Source organism: Hyperolius riggenbachi, chromosome 1, assembly GCF_040937935.1.
Source record: "Hyperolius riggenbachi isolate aHypRig1 chromosome 1, aHypRig1.pri, whole genome shotgun sequence".
Classification (NCBI taxonomy): Eukaryota; Metazoa; Chordata; class Amphibia; order Anura; family Hyperoliidae; genus Hyperolius; species Hyperolius riggenbachi.
Window position 1 is genome coordinate 591,275,989 of NC_090646.1, and position 18,975 is coordinate 591,294,963.

General features: G+C 42.4%; 1 protein-coding gene across 2 annotated transcripts in view; it reads right to left on the reverse strand.

The window, feature by feature from the left end:
- Positions 1–18,975, reverse strand: part of AP3B1 (adaptor related protein complex 3 subunit beta 1) — a 348,388-nt gene that overhangs the window by 107,793 nt on the left and 221,620 nt on the right. For both annotated transcript variants that reach the window (XM_068249086.1, XM_068249076.1), the window contains exons 18-21: positions 13,759–13,873; positions 12,063–12,207; positions 8,122–8,278; positions 1,049–1,124 (exon numbers count right to left, since the gene is read on the reverse strand). In XM_068249086.1, coding sequence (XP_068105187.1) covers positions 1,049–1,124; positions 8,122–8,278; positions 12,063–12,207; positions 13,759–13,873 — 493 coding nt within the window. The remainder of the gene's footprint in view (positions 1–1,048; positions 1,125–8,121; positions 8,279–12,062; positions 12,208–13,758; positions 13,874–18,975) is intronic.

Sequence of the window (18,975 nt, forward strand, 5' to 3'; positions counted from 1 at the left end):
GGTCAAAATGTTTTGTTACTCACCTGTTCTGGGTTCATGGCTACAAATAAAAGAGGCAGAGAAACAGCAGAACAGCAAGGCAATATGCATTGCTTAAAAGGAAATAAATATGGCAGCCTCCATATGCCTCATTTCAGTAGTCCTTTAAAGTATAAATGACTGAAATAGGCAGGCTTGCTGCAATGATCCCTTTCATCACCCTCCAATTCCCGCCTCATTTGCTCCCCTTAAGGGGAGGGTGAAAGGAGGGAAAATCATGGGCAAGCCTGCCCCTTCCTGTCTGAAAATGTGACTTTAGCAGGAGACCGGGTGAATGAGGAGAGGAACAGACAGTGCATAGAGGTGTGTGGATGCAGCATACACATAGCTCTGTGCTTACCTCATGTAACTTTGCCTCAGGGTAGGCATACTTAACTTAAAGGAATACTATCGATATCCAAGTGTTCTGAAATGACAGTGTGCAAATCATGTCTAAGTAGCTGTGTAAACATTTTCCTACTTTTCATGTTAAATATCAGAGGGTAGGATTTAGCTATATTGGGACAAATCAATTGCAGAAGGGGTGTCTGCTGCAATGCAGAGCCAGAGTTGCATATCAGACTACAGAAAGCAAATATCAAACATATCAAACTCTGAAAGCAAAAACAGTATGAAAAAGATGTGACAATTCCTCTGCTCTCTTCAGACACTTCAGTCAGAAACACAGGACACAGAAGTTGCAGCTGTTTGGAGCTCTCTTCTCTGTCACACACAGAGCTACACATAGAGTTAACTGATCAAGTGTGAGGGGGAATTTTCCCTCTCCTCATGGCTCAGTCAGCCATCAGTTTTGGCGTCAGTAAACTTTGAATGTATTTGATAACAGTAAACAAAGAAGTTGCTACTAAAATGTATACACCAGTACTTAGCAGCACTTCCCAAACAATTCCTGTGTCAATTGAAAAAAATATGTGAATCGATAGTATTCCTTTAATAAGCGGTACTAATTTTATAATAAACCAAACTGATCCATCAGTAAACTGAGAATGTCACATGTATTAATGCTTACAGTCATCTAGGTCAAGCAGGGAGATGTCTTTCTTTCTTGGTTGTTCAACTGATTTGGCGGGTTTACTGTCTGCTTTCTGTGAAAGGAAGAACATCAGTAACATATCAGTATCACATCAGTATCACATGGTAAAATATCCTAGAGAAAGAACAGCAGACATGCCGCGCAAACCATAGAGTACAGATTATCAGCAATGCATTAAAACCTAGATGCTCAATTAAGAAACTTTGAGGTGACACTTTAGCCTCCTTATATTCTTTAACAGGATCTTCTACTGCTGCAGTTAAAGCGCCATTCCAAGTGTAGAGGGAATATTTGTTTATATCAACAGCCCACCTGACACAAGAGGACCAGTCAGATTTTCAAAAGTTAAATTTCTAAGATTATTCTACTGCTGTTATGACCTATAGATGTCAAGATGCTAATTATACAGTAGAGGCCCTTTAAAATTATGTAAAATGCATTAATAGTGTCCCACTTACAGAATTAGGACTCTGCATACACTCTAAAAACTGAATGACTGACTCTGCGGCATCTCCAACCGCTAAAGCAAATTGATAACGCTCAAAAATGCTGCATGTCCTGCTTTTGCTAATCGCAATCACTCCAGTGGAATTTGGCCCATCCATTAACATTAGCTGAGCGTTTAGGGAAATCGCTAGCGTTTTGAATCGCTACCTAAACGCTAAAAAAAACAGAAACAAAAAAAACGCACTAGTGGGTTCCAGCCCTCAATTAATATTTGGAAAGCATGCACACAATTATGGAGTGTACATGAAATAGAGGAATGGGGGAAATTTGGACGCCGGGGACAGACAATAGTAGAAAATCAGTATTTTACAGATATTCTATTCTACAGTGGTATTTTTTGTTAGTAAATATCGGTAAATGATACTGATATTTTACTACAGCAAAACCTAACCCTATTCTCACACAGAAACATCCCTCTACGATACCCAACCTTAAAAACCACCCTTCCCCGGACGCCTCACCTTAACCCCTGCCCCACGGCTAACCTTAACAACCCCCATCAACGTCCAACCGTAACCCATCCCCTTCCCCAAGGCTAACTTTAACCACCCCCACCCACACCTATCCCTTAAACCCCCCTCCCCCCACACACATAACCGTAAACCTCCCCCTACCACAGCTAACCTTAACCAACTCCCCCCCCCCCCCCCCCCCCCGAAAAAACTGTAAATAGTGGTGATACTGTAAAATTTTAGTGCCCCAGCACCCAAAAAAAAGCAGGTGCAGGGGCTGCATGCAATGCAAGACACTGCAGAATATGGTTACAAATAGCGGGTGCTTGTGGGTGCCCTGGTGCCTGGTATTTAACCGGTGCCACGGACACCCAAATTTCACAGTATTTCCGCTATTTATCCAAGGGCCTATGGGGGTGCACAAATTTCTTGCTTCCATTATGGATTATACCCCCAAAACGTGTACGAGGGGGATTTGAGCTGACGTTCCACACATTAGGGGGCACTTGGAAAATACTGATCTTCACAAAGGGGTACATGCCGTAATAATGTTGAGAAATGTCATAGCAGTATGACTTATGTAAACCAACCAAAATGTGTGTAACATGACTTACATGTGTTTGTATGTGCGTTAGATAGATGCACACAAAATCAAGCATGGGATTTGTAGGTGTTAAAGTGAACCTGAACTCAGAACTCCTCTCTGCTCTACAAGATACACAACAGCATAATAACCTTTAAACAAAAACATTTCTTTTTTACAGCTGATACAAATCCTAAAATAAATCTGCACAGTTTCCACTTCCTGATTCATGGAAACAGACATATTGTTTACAGCCTGTACGTTCAAATGGGCTTATCTGCCATAGGCAGTCATGTGACACAGGTGGGAGACTAAATTACAACTAGTGATTAGACACAAATGAGGGGGAATTACACAGGCTAAACTCTTTAAATACATATAGGGTACATTTCTGTTATGTTTTCCTTGCGTCCTGTGCAAGGGTTCAGGTCCACTTTAAGTGATACTGAAGCGGGAAAAAAAAAAGTATGATAAAATGAATTGTATGTGTAGCACGGATAATTAATAGAACATTAGCAGTAAAAAAAGAGCCTTATTTATTTTTTAATAGCAAAGCATCATTCAAACATATTTGCAATTTACAAACCACACTGTATTTTAAACTTTGAAACAGAGCAGGGCTTATGACCCTTTAAACTTCCCTGCAGTAAAAATCTTATCTGAAGCTGCCTGTTACTGTTTCTTTGATGTATAAGTGCTTCAGAAAACAGCACTGTAGCAACTAAACTGGTCAGAGAGCTCAGAAAAGCTCCTTTGCATAGATAACAAGTGAAGTTTCTTAACTCCTCCCGTACTGGAAACAATATGAGACTCATGTGTGCTACTAATGTTGTATTTCTTAGCTGTACGACACATACAAATCATTATTTCATAAGTTTATTTTCACTTCAGATTTCCTTTAAAGGGATACTGTAGGGGGGTCGGGGGAAAATGAGCTGAACTTACCCGGGGCTTCTAATGGTCCCCCGCAGACATCCTGTGGTGGCGCAGCCAACTCACCGATACTCCGGCCCCGACTCCAGTTCACTTCTGGAATTTCTGACTTTAAAGTCAGAAAACCACTGCGCCTGCACGCCCGTGTCCTCGCTCCCGCTGATGTCACCAGGAGTGTAATGCGCAGACACAGACCATACTGGGCCTGCGCTGTGCGCTCTTGATGACATCAGCGGGATCGAGGACACAGCAACGCAGGCGCAGTGGTTTTCTGACTTTAAAGTCAGAAATTCCAGAAGTGAACCGGAGGCGGGGCCGGAGCATCAGTGAGTGGCTGCCCAGGCACAGGATGTCTGCGGGGGACCATTAGAAGCCCCGGGTAAGTTCAACTCATTTTCCCCCGACCCCCCTACAGTATCCCTTTAAGGTCATTATATATAGTTCACCTATCAGGGCAGCTAACAGAAAAAAGCAATGTGAATGTTATCCAATACAACAACTTTGTTTTCCCTCTGATAATTTCTCTTTTAAGTCTGTTGAATAGACTGCGGCTCCACTCCCTGCAGCAGACAGTGTGGGTCTAGGAGGAGATGTGACGGGGACATTGCATCTAGATTCCCCCATTTACAATTCATCTTGTTAATAGAGACAGAAGCTTGATAAAAGCATATAGCAGATGAAGCAGGAGATTGAGGATTTCTCTTGCTTTATGCATTATTCATGGCTTCTGACTGCATAGTGAAGAAAATGAGAATTTCACACCGCGCCAAGAGCCACAGAGGCGCGCGGAAAAGGCACATGAATTGCGGTTTACTGGCTGGATTTTACCTCGCCTTCCAAAATATTTATGTGTTCAGCATCATTCAAAACGCACATGCTCTGACTGATCACCGACTGGCACCCTGGATTGCCTCTTAAAAAGTTATCAGCCAGAAATATGGTTTAGCCATTCAAGACATAACAGCATTTCCTGAAAGTGCTTTCTAGGGAAGAGGGATATGGATAATGAATATTTACATTTAGTTAAAGCACAGATTCCCTACAAAACTTTTACTGATTTGTGCAGGCCTCTATACAGTCTAAATGTTATGCTCTAAGATCTACAGTGCATTGCCATTTGCATTGAGTGAAGTAAATGAAATTTGTAAAATATCCAGGTTATGAACTGGTGTAAAGAAATTAGCCCCTCCCACTACTTGCTGCATTCATTTGTGCATTAATGGACATCCGAGGTGAAAATAATGAGATCAACAATTGTAAAGTAACTTTTTTTTTGTTATTCCACAATTTTATTTTATACTTCAATCTACAGAGTGGGCCATTTATATGGATACACCTTAATAAAATGGGAATGGTTGGTGATATTAACTTCCTGTTTGTGGCACATTAGTATATGTGAGGGGGGGAAACTTTTCAAGATGGGTGGTGACCATGGCAGCCATTTTGAATCCAACTTTTGTTTTTTCAATAGAAAGAGGGTCATGTGACATCAAACTTATTTGGAATGTCACAAGAAAAACAATGGTGTGCTTGGTTTTAACGCAACTTTATTCTTTCATGAGTTATTTACAAGTTTCTGACCACTTATAAAATGTGTTCAATGTCCTGCCCATTGTGTTGGATTGTCAATGCAACCCTCTTCTACCACTCTTCACACACTGATAGTAACACCGCAGGAGAAATGCTAGCACAGGCTTCCAGTATCCGTAGTTTCAGGTGCTGCACATCTCGTATCTTCATAGTATAGACAATTGCCTTCAGATGATGGTGTGGTATATGGGGTACAAAGATAGTGGGGCCATTCTTCATCAATGGAAACCTCAAGGCCACTGGATATGCAAAATTGCTACACGATGATGTGTTTCTCTCTGTATGCACTGAAGCTTTTCCAGCAAGTTTTTCCAGCAAGATGGTGCACCACCACATTATGGGTGTCAAGTCTGAGCATTCCTATATGAACAGTTTCCTAGAAAGTGGATTGGTCGTCGTGGGACAGTTGAATGGCCCCCAAGGTCTCCCCATCTGACCCCTTTAGACTTTTATCTTTGAGGTCCTCTGAAGGCAATTGTCTATACTATGAAGATACGAGATGTGCAGCACCTGAAACTATGGATACTGGAAGCCTGTGCTAGCATTTCTCCTGCGGTGTTGCGATCAGTGTGTGAAGAGTGGGAGAAGAGGGTTGCATTGACAATCCAACACAATGGGCAGCACATTGAACACATTTTATAAGTGGTTAGAATCTTGTAAATAACTCATGAAAGAATAAAGTTGCGTTAAAACCAAGCACTCCATTGTTTTTCTTGTGAAATTCCCAATAAGTTTGATGTGTCACATGACCCTCTTCCTATTGAAAAAACAAAAGTTGGATTCAAAATAACCGACTTCAAAATGGCTGCCGTGGTCACCACCCATCTTGAAAAGTTTCACCCCTCACATATACTAATGTGCCACAAACAGGAAGTTAATATCACCAACCATTCCCATTTTATTAATTTGTATCCATATAAATGGCCCACCCTGTACTTTTAAGTTTTCACTGTTTCATAACCTTTTTCTCAATAATACATTCATTGAAGTATGCCAGAACTAAAATCTATGAACTATTTTTATCAGTTTCCTGATCTCAGAAGACATTTACTGCCAGGAAAGGGTTTTAAGGCTGCAATTCCTTTTCAGTAAGGGTAATCATATAGTCCGACCCGGTGCTGACCAGGCAGAAACTCATTTGCATCCCTGATTTTTAACTCTTTCAGGCACAGAAAGAAAAAAAAAACAGCTTAGTTATTTGTGTGCTTGGCACTGTACATACACGTTTGTTTATTTCATGTCACATGTCATCTCAGCTGTCCTTGAAAAGCATGCTAAATTGTGGAACTCCAGACAATATATACAGATAGTCCCCGGATACAGAACAAGATTGGGACTGTAGGTTCGTTCTTAACCTGAATCCTTTCTTAACTCAAACACTGTGTCATCTGTGTCCCCCTGTACCTACTTTGTGCCTCCAGTGCTCCCTCTGTGTCACTTCTGTGACTTCAGTGTCCCCCTATGTGCAACAACCTCAGCGCCCACCACCACCACCACGTCACCTCTGCCCCCCTGGAAATATCCAGCGTAACAGATTGCCCAACAAGCTCATGGTGAACCAGAACTTCTAGGAGTGCGTAAGGGGCTAAAAAGGACCAAAAAGCCCTCTTACTAAAATGTTATGAAAAAGTAAATTTGCCTTCTTAAAAAAAGAAGGTATTTTCGATTATTCAAGTTGCAGTGTGTTTCTGCCTTGTCCCACAATGTATCACTACTGAATACACCTCATAGAGCCACATTAATCCATGCCATGCACTAATGAGGACCAGTCAGTCTGAAACAGTCTGTATGCATGTTGGATTAGTTTAGCTCTGTAATATTAACATGTTGACACATCATTGCATTCCAGCGGTTCTGGAGATGTGTTTAGCTTTCAGGGGCATAAAAGGATGATTTGCATATTCAGCAGTGATGCATTGTGGGGCATAACTGCACTGGTGGACTCAAAGCACTTGAGCTACAGCCACTACAGCATGCTCAGTAGGCAGAAGCAGTGTTAGGGAGACTTGCCCAAGGATTCGCTATATAGTGTATAGTGTACGGCAGCCATTTACAGAGTTTAAGTTTGAATTTTTTTAAATAGATGCTCTCAACAAGGACAAGGTGCTCCCATTTTCATGCCGTTTGCATTGGCGGGTTGTTCGTAAGTCGGGCGTTTGTAAATTGGGGACTACCTGTATTTTTTAAAATTGATCCAATAAAAGAAAATAGGCCGTGCACTACTACTTTTTCAAGCGAAAGGTAACGCTCAAAGCTGGGCATCAGGTAAATAGCGGAAAGTGCACTGTAAAAGTGATGATCATATTTCTGAATAGGACTGCAAAGAGAAAATGGTTATCTGAATCCACGCTTTATAAATGTACCCCTAAATATTTGTATTTCTGTTTAATGTGGAAATATGGTCAATGTGTCTGGAAGGGTTAATGGGTTTACTTTCATTTTCCCTTGTGACTCATCAGTCTCTGAACTCTCCAGGCATACACTTTGATCTACAGTGTGGGAAATAAGGCTTGGTTTATAAAGGAGAGCTTCTGTGTGCAAGCTACACCAGTAGTGTGCGGCATATAATCAGGCTGCAAAGCTTTTTCACTTAATTGGACCGCAAAAGTGACCCTACATTGGCAGAAGGCCACCTAACATGCCCAAAAGGAAAATCCCTCTCTGACTGAAAGCTGATCAGACACTGGTACATAATACAGAAGTAGTAGAAAGTATAATAGTAAAAATTGTATATTGAATAACAAAACATACAGCATCTCACAAGGCACACAAGGGAGATAGCAAGTGGCATAGCAAAAAGGGGATGAAGAGGTTGTGACCACACCAAGGCCCCAGGACCAGAGGGGCCCCTCCTTCATCCATCTCATTAGCTTTCCATTGGAGCTATACTGGTAATGAACGCAAATCTATATGCAAATTGCTGTTGAGAGCCCTGCCCTAGTGAGCTTTCAATCTAAAGACTTTAAAGTAAACCTGTATCTCACCTTGCTGTTGGCAACAGGTTTTGGTTGTTTAGGCGTCTGTGGCTCCGAGTCACTGTCCTCTTCTGATTCTGATCCGGATTCAGAGCCTGAACTGTCGCCAGAAGACGTGGAATCTTTACTTGCTACAGAGTTCCCATTCTTCTCATCTTCAGACTCCCTGAAAGAAAGCAGTTTGGCACATAATCAAAATAGTCCCAAATCTGGACATTTGTATTTGTTGTGAATACACTCTAAGATTCACATCATACTAAAATAATTGATGACATCGGCAAGATTTTGCAAACTGTTGTACAACCTTACATTATTTTTTAAGAAGTTACTGGACTGTGGCTTTTCATTTCAATCCTGCATTTATATTTGAGGGAGGTAGGAGAGTTAAATAAGCAGAACTATATTGTTCAAGGGGCACAGTAGAAATTTGCTGTGTCTGCCATCTTTGGCTGATCTTAGAGTACACCTACATTTGCAATACAAATAAAAAGAATAAAGATTTAAAAGGCAGGCTTCTGTTTTCACAGTTTTCCTTCTGCTCTAGGAAGATAACGTTTCAGGCTTGGGGTCCTTAAACTATGATTCATGGTTCAGATTCAGCCCAATGAGTGAGTGTGTGTGGGGGGTTGTGGTGGTTATACCTGACTAATCATGTTTTTAATCAGAGCGTCCTGTTCCTGTCCTTGCGAGCTTACAACCTGTCGTTCATACTGTTTGCATGTCACTGGAATAAGCTTGAAACTAGAATTGTCTTTGTTGTTGTTATACCTGGACAGCGCACTGGTTAAGGCTATTGCTTTTAATGTGGAATTTGTGCCTTTGACCAGGGTTTTATCCCGGCTCAAGCCAGTGTGTGTCTTCGGGCAAGGCCCCCTAATGTCCGTGGAACGCACCCTATGTGGCTGCAACCTTGAAGCGATTTGAGCCCACCAGGAGAAAAGCGTGATATAAATGTTCTGTGTCCTGTCTACTTGGGCCCACTTTCAATCTGTTGTAATATCTCCACATATGGGACTTGATGGCTGCCTCCTACAACCTGCATCGTTTACCGATCCTATTGGTTAACAATAGTTTGGCATTTTGGTTGGGGTCTTCTGCTGTTCACATCACATCGCTTACATCGTCTGCATTTGATCGTAGAACAGTCGTTTCACACCATTTTATCTTGCACTGTGCAGGGATGGGCTTTCGAGTCCGGAAGGACTCAAATTCGGAATTCAAATGAAGTATAATTACTACAGGTGTGACCACAGGCAGCGGGGAGTCGACGTACCCAGAAGTCTTCGGGGACGTCTGCATTCCATTACATGTCACAGGCGTAATGAAAACGGTGTTCCATACTTTTCTACCATGCTTGCTCCTTTCGGCTTGAAAGAGGAAGCGCCATAGTGAGTCAGTAACGCGGCTTTCATTATGCCTAATGGAACACAGATGTCCGCAAAGACTTCTGGGTAAGTTAACTCACTGCTGCCTGTGGTCACACCTGCAGTAATTATACTTTATTTAAATTCCGAGTCCTTTCTGGACTCAAAAGCCCATCCCTGGCAGTGTGTACTGAGCGATAGCTACAGGTTAGGGTTTATCATTATATAAAAGAACAGTAAGGGCCTGTACACACTGCTGCGCTTGCGTTGCGTTTTTAAAAACGCGATGACTTGTACACACTGGTGCGATGCGTTTTTAAAAAAACGCAAACGCAGTGCCTGCTGCGCTTTTTTAAGCGCAGCGCATGAAAAACGCATTAAAAACGCATGCTCTTGCGTTTTTGCCTGCGTTTTTCAGAAGTCAGTATCCAAGAAGACTCTGCAATGTCCTGATTCCTGTTGAAATGTAAACTAGAAAAAAAACAAAGGATTCTTTAGCCAATCAGCAATTACAAGAAAAACGCAAACGCACAAAAAACGCAGGCAAAAGCGCATGCGTTTTTAAAACTACAGGCACTTTAAAAACGCATGCGCTTGCGTTTTTGCCTGCGTTTTTCAGTGTGTACAGGCCCTTAGGGCAGAGCCACACTAGTGAACGCTTGCCATCCGTCCGTGCTGCTATTTAAGAAGCATACTCCCACACACTGCGATGTATGAGCAGCCAACAGATCTCTCTCTGACCAGATTCGATCAGAGAGAGATCTGTCTCTAATGGGCACCATTACTATTATCTCAGATAAAACTCCTCCGCTGTATCACATACCAGAGCTCACATGCAAAGGGTTACATACATCTCTAATGACGAGAGTTTAGTGGTAACTAGCGGCTCGGGTTTGCAATGATGAAAAGCCTGTAATAATTTAACCTACAGATTTCATTTGTTCTGAGTGGGAGAAACAATATAAATCACTTTTAAAATCATTAAATCCTGACTTAAATTAATAAAGTCCTAATTAGGGCATTATGCTGTGTTTGTTATGGAAGTGGCAGGGCGAGCTGCTTTAATTACTGTCTGTAATAAAGGGTGCAGAGTGCGTACTATAACTCCAATCACGCCTGTCAGCCACCACTGAATAAGCTGCAGTCTCATCAGCTGAGCTGGCAGCGGGTTACAGAGCAAAGGGCGAGAGCGCCTGCAGAGACCACCAGCTGACAGTGCCTAGGAGGGAAAACCAGATATAACAAAGTGGAGCATATTAGCAGCAATTACTAGGCTAGCTAAGACTACTAGAACAAGTGCAGCAAGGCAGACGGGGAGGAGGCAAGACAAAGGAAAATGAAAGGTCAGTTCACTAATACTTTGGCTTCTGCACAGATAAACCCCCTAAGGTGTCTTGCTGACCTCCACAGATCATATGTCAGCTCTACACTTCCTGTTGTACTTGCAGATCATACGAAGCCACACAGGAGGTCACAGGATGTCCAAAAAGCTACGGGATAACCAAGAACGCTAAACTCCCTCCATCATAGAAATAAAAACTTTGAGCGATTGTAAGGTCCGATTAATTAAAGTCTAATTTACTAATTTGTATTTTTGGCTCCTAAGATGCATTTGATCATTAGAAGAGGTTACACCACCCTGAATCTACCTCACATTCTGGGGCACACTAAGCCGCCTCCCACAGGTGCTTTCGGGTCTGAGCAGATTTACAATCTTTGGTTAGTATATATAGGATAACTCAAATACATTTAGATGAGATTATATGGTCTTGCAAATTTAGCAAAGACAATTACAACGGAACTATACATTACTAAAAAGGCAAAAACTGCACATAATGCTGGGTACACACAATGCTATTTCCCATCCGATCGACTCATGATAACTTTTGAAAATTGATCGCATTGTGGAATGGGAGTTTCCTGTCAAACATTAAATAGCATCGTGTGTATCCAAGCATAAGCTGCTGTAAACCTGTGCTATAGCAAGAATAATGTTGTGACAGCAATGAAAGACTTTTTCTCATAAGTCAAAGTCTGGGGCAGGATTTTTGGAGAATATTACTAAACTGGACCTTTACTAAGAGGTTAATAAATCTGCCATTGCTTACTTTCAGCTAAACAGTGCATCCCAGTTGTATACACATTCTGTACAATTAATACATAGAGTGTCAATGTAGATATGGCGTTCTGACCGCCCAGAGCAGATTGGTACCAACATTAGCTGCGTGATGGTTTCAGGAAGGTTTCTTGCACCACTGTGTGTGCTATAAGCTGCTAACTTCTCAGAGCGATTCAGTCTGTGCCTACCCGCTTGCTGTCTGACCAAAGTGAGGATGCAATCCGTGCAAAACCACCAGCCCCGCCCACAGAAACTTAGGCCCTGTACTCTTCTGCAGCTGGCAATGTGATAAAAAAGCCCCTTTCTACATATAAAGGTAACAGCTGTGCAACAAGCTATTAGATTTAATATTTGCATCCATGGTTGGAGATGGTCTGTAAGTTAAATAATGGAATAGTGAGCTTGTGAAAGCAATCTCTGCAGCCCAAGAAGAAACAGAAGCAAAGTACAAAAAGTGAGTTAATTACCGATCACTTCTGCCCTTCTTTTTCTTGTTGTTTTTCTCATCGTCGGTTTCCCCCTCTTCCTCAGTTGAAGAGCTGGCCTCGCTCTCTTCGCTGCTGCTGCTGCCCTCCTCATCATCGCTTTCCTCCTCACTGCCAGACTCATTTTCTAGCACACAGACAGCGTGATTGAGTATTTGGCCCACACAGGAAAAGGTTGATATCAGATAACATTGTCAAAGTTTAACTGTCTGCATCTAGCAGAAGATGAACGTCATCAAATAAAATGGATATCTGTCTAATACACAGACATCCTGCTAAGCCATTAAAACATATTGCTTAATCATATCACATAATCAATAAAAAACAGAGAAACATTACTATGACTGATAAGACAACACTGTCTGCAGTTTACAATGGTTCTATGATTGTGATCAATACACATAAAACTAATGTAAGGAATATAAAACCCTCCCTGCTATGGTCATGCAAGTCATTCATCATGCCTGTTTGTGCAAGGGAGACATTGACAACACATTAAATGAGCTTTTTAATATGGCTTATTCAGAAAGACTGAAAGCATTGCACACACAGAACAGCAACCCGGTACTCTCCGCTCACTGTTACAACTGGCAGTAGTGGGTAGAATCCAACAGATTGTTCTGATACTGTAAGCACTTTACAAATATCATGCTTTTGCACGGTGGAACAGTAAATATACCAGTTATAAAAGTCATATTTATGGTCGTAAAGTGCACCAGAGACGAAGGGGCATAAAAGATTTATACATACCTGGGGCTTCCTCCAGCCCCCTTCGCGTAGAACGCTCCATCGCTGCGGCCTAAAGCTTTCTGGATCTCCCGGTACCAGTCCCGTCCTCCCGGCCAGTCGGAACAATACTGCCATCCCCCATCTCGGTGCCACGGCTGGTAGGGTTCTGCGCCTGCACAGTAGTACTGCACAGGCGCAAAACGCTCCCGGCGACGGGAGTACAGCAGGGGAGGGAAGGTGCGCAGTACGCCCGACTGGCCAGGGAGAAGAAGACCGGGATATCCAGAAGGCTTTAGACCGCAGTGAAGGAGCGATCTGCGCAGAGGGACTGAAGGAAGCCCCAGGTATGTATAAATCGTTTATGCCCCTTCGCCTTGGGGTCACTTTAAATCAGGTGTCAGGAACCTTTGCGGCTGAGGGAGCCATGAACGCCACAGATTTTAAAATGGAATTCTGTGAGAGCCATACAATATGTTTTAAACTAAATACAGGTAACAATTGGAGCATCTGTTCGTTTTGAGGGGAGGGCGAGTAATCTAGTAGTGCCTACTTTGTAAATGTTACTTGCGCTGCCACACTAAGCTGCGCTGCTTGAGCAGTGTAGCTCAGTGAATCAACCTCTACTGATATGTCTGCGAGCCAGATGCAGCCACATCTGGCTCCCGAGCCATTGGTTCCCTATCCCTGCTTTAAATACTTCCAGAGTTTTGCACACATTCTGTTGCACATTTTCAAAAAGCTGCTCATACACTGGTAAACTTGGCCAAAAGATTCCTCTATGGTCAGTATCTGATGAGAGAGGGATCTGTCTGCACAAATCCCTTCACACAGACTTTCAATTAGTTTCAGCATGAAATCTTTGTGCGCCTGCCAGGTGTCCTTTTCTTTGGATTAAGTCTTCGTATAAGACAAGCCTTCCTCAGCAGCAGTACCCAGTCACCACACTTACCACTGGAAGCTGCTGAGCCATCCTCCTCCTCTTCCTCCTCAGATTCTGAATAAAACTTCTCAGATTTTGACTTCACTTTTTTGGCTTTTCCTTCCAACGATCCCCATACATTAGCCTACAAATAGGGCAAATACATAGTGCAATGAGCCAGCGTGTTTGTTGGGCAGATGTACAAAATATTGGTATACACGCTTTCGTATTAAGCTGTGGTTAAGTGATGGACTGCTAATACACTTTTATTAAACCTATTTAAATAAACCTTGCTTGTACTTCATAAACTACCCAGCTAAAAGGTAGGGCTGCCATCCAGAGAGGCTGCTCAATGTCCTCTCAGAATTCCTAAAGGGGCATGAAAGCAGAGGAACTCTAATATGCTAATCTTTTTAGCATAGGGCCTCCATCACCACCACTGGTCCAGTAAACAGATGTTGGGGTGAGAGGTATGTATTTAGTTTTAGGCAGGGAACACACTTAGCAGAATTCCCCACAGCATAGTGGAAACCGCATGCAATTCTGCTAAGTGTGTTACTTGCCTAAAAACGCTGTGGTTGACCCTTGATTTGCAACTCTCAGGAACCACTATGAGGAAACGTATGGCTTCATTCATTCAAATATACTACATATACTCCATAATGTCTCCAGCTAAAGGAGGAACTTCTAGCTATAATTACATCAGACTCACACTACTAATATCACTGGTTAACCTGGGCCAACTGTGGCCAAACCATCGGCGCACCTTGGCTGACTGTGACAACATAACAGGCCCACCTGGGCTGACTGTGACAACATAACAGGCCCACCTGGGCTGACTGTGACAACATAACAGGCCCACCTGGGCTGACTGTGGTGACATCATAGGTTCACAAGTCACATATACCAAACAACTAATAAAAAAAAACAAAAAAAAAAAACAAAGAAACAACACTGAGTAAGTTCTCAACAAAACTAATTTTTTGTTTAAAACCCCAAAATGCAGAGATGGGGCAAGGGTGAGGTTTTGAGTCAGATGCAGAAACAGTAAACAATTCATTTTCTCTTACTGGATGCAGCTGATGCTAAGAGTTTTAATTTGTCAATTACGGCTTGAAGAATTACATTCTCCTTCAAAACAATTTATACTGCAAAGTCTGCTGAAGATCTTTTACAAAACGGGCAGAGGGCAAGAAGGTGTCACTGTGTATTTTTATTTCTAGAGTGGGCGAATGAGATACGGTGAAGTCATATTTAGACAGCACTTGGATCAGTCTGAAAGGTGATTAATTCAGAGTCATTGCAATACGAAGCTGGACAATTTAACTGGAAGAACAAACATTCTACAGCGATCCACAGTAACCTTGCTGCATTCTTTTACCATAATGATTCAATGTTCATTTAAAGGAAATTCCACTTTTGCGTCAAAACTTTTATTTTGTATCTATATATTGCAAAGATTAAGGGCAAATATTATTTTCAGCTTGCTTTTTTCAATACAAATTAGACAAGGTCAGGGGCGGTTCTTCCATGAAGCAACATGAATTACACTCTTCATGGCGACAACAATTAAAGGGCGGAAAGAGGCAGCTCCCCTCCCCAAATGTCCCCCTCCTCGTCTCCCCCTCCCTAGTTGCACAGTGTAGCTTCACTCACCTACTCTCAGCTTTCCAGTGATGGGATCTTCATCTGCCCGTTCAGCATCCTATATCCATGGCTAAAGCAGTGCCTCATGGGACCTATTACATGCTGCCAGGTCACATGATGTGCTGCTGTAGTCAGAGAGGAAAGAAGGACTTTACATGTGGCTGTTGATCCCATCGATAAACTGCAGGTAGGGGGTAAGTGAAGCACCAGTGCAGCACATACCCGGCATCCTGGGGATCAGATGCCACGGGCCAGCAGGGAGGAGGTGCTGTCTTGGAGGAAGGGGGGGGGGGGGGGCATTGCACAATGTATTGTTTCAGGTGGCAAAAAGTTTTGAACCAACCCTGGACAATAGGAGGCCTACCCTCCTAAGCGTATAAAATTTCCCACCAATTTTTGTACCTAAAATGTTTTAAAATGGTTTCTTTATATTGTAACCATTTTTGCACACCGCTTGCAAGGTGCGGTCTTGCAAGCTGTCGGCAATTATGCGTACAATTTTTTTTTTATGAAAAATAATAATTGTTCATTATTTGCTGCTATTTTTTTTCTACACTTAGAATGTTTTATATTGTACCCAATACAGAGGTTTGTTTTAAATCCAATACAAAAAAATTTGAATTTGCCACCTGATGTGATGACACTGCGCGTGCCCAACGCCAGTTAACCCTTAAGTTACCCATACACTCATCGATATTCTTGTTCAATTCCCTGTAGATTCAATTCATCTGCTGGGGATCGATTCTCCCAAAATGTTAGATCGATTAATTTTGACAAAAATTGATCAAAAGGATTGATCGAAGAGGATGGAAAATGTAGGTCGATCGGTGGCAGGGCAGAAGCGGTGGCTGATAGGTTGCCCATAGCGTTGCCCTGCATCAAACAGTGTAACACTTTGGTTTAATAGATTTTCAATAGATTCCTTGCTGGAATCGATTGAAAATTGGTGAGTTGTGTGTGGTAGGTATTGAGTCCTTTCAGAGAGGAATCAATCAATGGCCACATCTGGTGGCAATCTGTAAGTGTATGGCCAGCTTTACGGTGAGAAAAATGAAAACTGGTTTTATGTAGGACTGGGACTGTACATACATGTTCATTTCCCTTTACAGTAACCACACTAGGCAAAAATAATTTTTATTTAATTAAAGGGAACCTAAAATGAGAAGGAAATGGATTTTTCCTTTTAAAATAATACCTGTTGCCTGACTCTCCTGCTGATCATGTGTCTCTAATACTTTTAGCCACAGCCCCTGAACAAGCATGCAGATCAGGTGCTCTGGCTGAAGTCAGACTGGATTAGCCGCATGCTTGTTTCAGGTGCTTGTTTCAGGTGTGTGATTCAGCCAAAGAGATCATCAGGACTGCCAGGCAACTGGTATTGTTTAAAAGGAAACATCCACATTCCTCTCAGTTTAGGTTCCCTTTAAAGCAGAACCAAACTCTTGAAACAGAATACAATATAAAGTCTTTATTCCATATATACTTGCTGAGGAAATTCACTTCTCTGGGTTCTGCATTTGTTTAGGCAGATCAGCAGCTGAGCTCCTGACTTAGGCACGGAGCTCAGCTGTCTTTAGACCGCTGAGTTTTGTGTTGGTGGGGATGCGCAATCGTGTCCTGTGCATGTAAGATGGTGGCATTAAAACTACACTGCATCAGGCTAATGGTGCCCATACATGGTACAATTTTTTCATTTCTTTTCAATTAGAGAATTTTGTTCGATTATTCCGTTAGATCGAAAATAAAGATTTTTCCAACATGGCCGATCAGATTTTTATTGAAACGATGGGATAATTGTTCATTTTTCTTGATCGGAAAAGAACATTTTTTTTGACTTTCATTCGATTTGATTGTTTTGGTTGGATAAACAAGAAAATTGACCGTTTTTATTGTACCGTGTATGGGCACCATTACGCAGTCCTGAAGCGGTTAAAGGACACTACACAACAATGACTCTGCTTTTGAACCGTTTGATCCTTACTGTTCAGGGACATGTGAAAAGTTCAATAGCTTATCATTTGTCTGTATGGGAGCTGAATAAATATTCATGAGAGAGTCAAAACTGTAGACAGAACCTTTTTAACCCCTTAATGCTAGGTACACACGATACAATTTTCTGGCAGATTTATGTTTCAGATCGATTTTTTTCCAACATGTCCGATTTGAATTTCGATTGATTTTGCGTTCACTTTTATGGAAATCGATCGGACAATCGTTCAAAATTCAGATCGGTCATGTTGTAAAAAACTGATCGGGCAGGCACGGAGCAGTCCTTTTCAGCGCCGGAAGATTTGGGAGCCACCATAGACTATAATAGGAACTACTCCTAAAGCGGCTCTCAGTGAGTAATGTCGGCGCCATCAGAAGACGGAGCGGAAGTTACTTTTACAACACAATAATTCGGTCTCCAGCAATAGCTGGAAGCCGAATTATATCATTACCCACCATCCATGGCGGCCTGGAGGGGGAATAGTAATTAACACGGCCAGGACTTGTGCAGCAGCAGGATCAGCCATACACCGGCTGTATCCTGCGCCGATTTCAAATGTATGCGACAGGTAAAGTTGCCAGAAAATTGTATCGTGTGTACCTAGCATAAATCAGATTAAGTCTATAGGAAGCCCTTTCTTAGGATTAGAACTAGACCGTAGAAAAAAATACTGTATATACTCTATTAAAAATCTAGAAATATAAGTTTGATTCACTAAATAAAAGTATAGGGGTCGACTTATACATGGGTCACAATCAACATTAACCACTTCACCCCCCCAGTGCTAAATTTCTCCGTCCCTCTGCGCACCGCTTCACCCCCAGGGACGGAGAAAGGCGCACTTGTTTATTTACTTGCTGGGAGTGGGCGGGGAACTCTCGCGCGCACTCCAGCCAGCCCGCACAGCAGGTGACTAATTGGATGTTAGGAACGAGCGTTCCTAAATCCAATTAGCCTCGCCGATTGCGAGTAGAATGAAGACGGCTTTAAACAAAAGCCGTCTTCATTCAAAACAATGTAATGTAAACAAATGTGCAGCGCGCGATCGCGCGCCCCCGCGACCCGCGCGCGCACACACACCCCGGCTCTGCAGTACAATGATTGGTTATGGAGACTCTCCAGTCCCCAATAACCAATCATAGTACATAAATACTACAATGGAGGCAGCGCTGAAAGGTAAAAATAGCGCTGGTGTTTCAGGGGTAAAACCCCTCAGTTGTGAAATGGTTAAGCACACTGAGTAATGTGTGTAACTATTAGTGACATTCCCATTTACAGCAATTTACCCTTGATAAAGTAAATGCCAAGAAAAGACAGGTCTGAAAGTCCTGGCCACAACAATTAACAAGGAAAGGTGCAGGGGGGAAATACTGGGCTGGGGGGGGTGGGCACTTGGAGGAGTTATTGGCTGAACTTAAGCGACAGGAGGGGTTAATTGCTTCAATACTGTATGCAATACAGTCATGAACCCCGCCTGGGCTGCAAGTGCAGCTCAACTGTTAATTCCTCCTGGTCCCCCAGTGTAGCCATTAACTTGGCTGGGTAGACTTATACTTGAGTCAATAAAACTAAAATTCCAGCTTAAGAGGGTAAAATGTTGAAGTTGACTT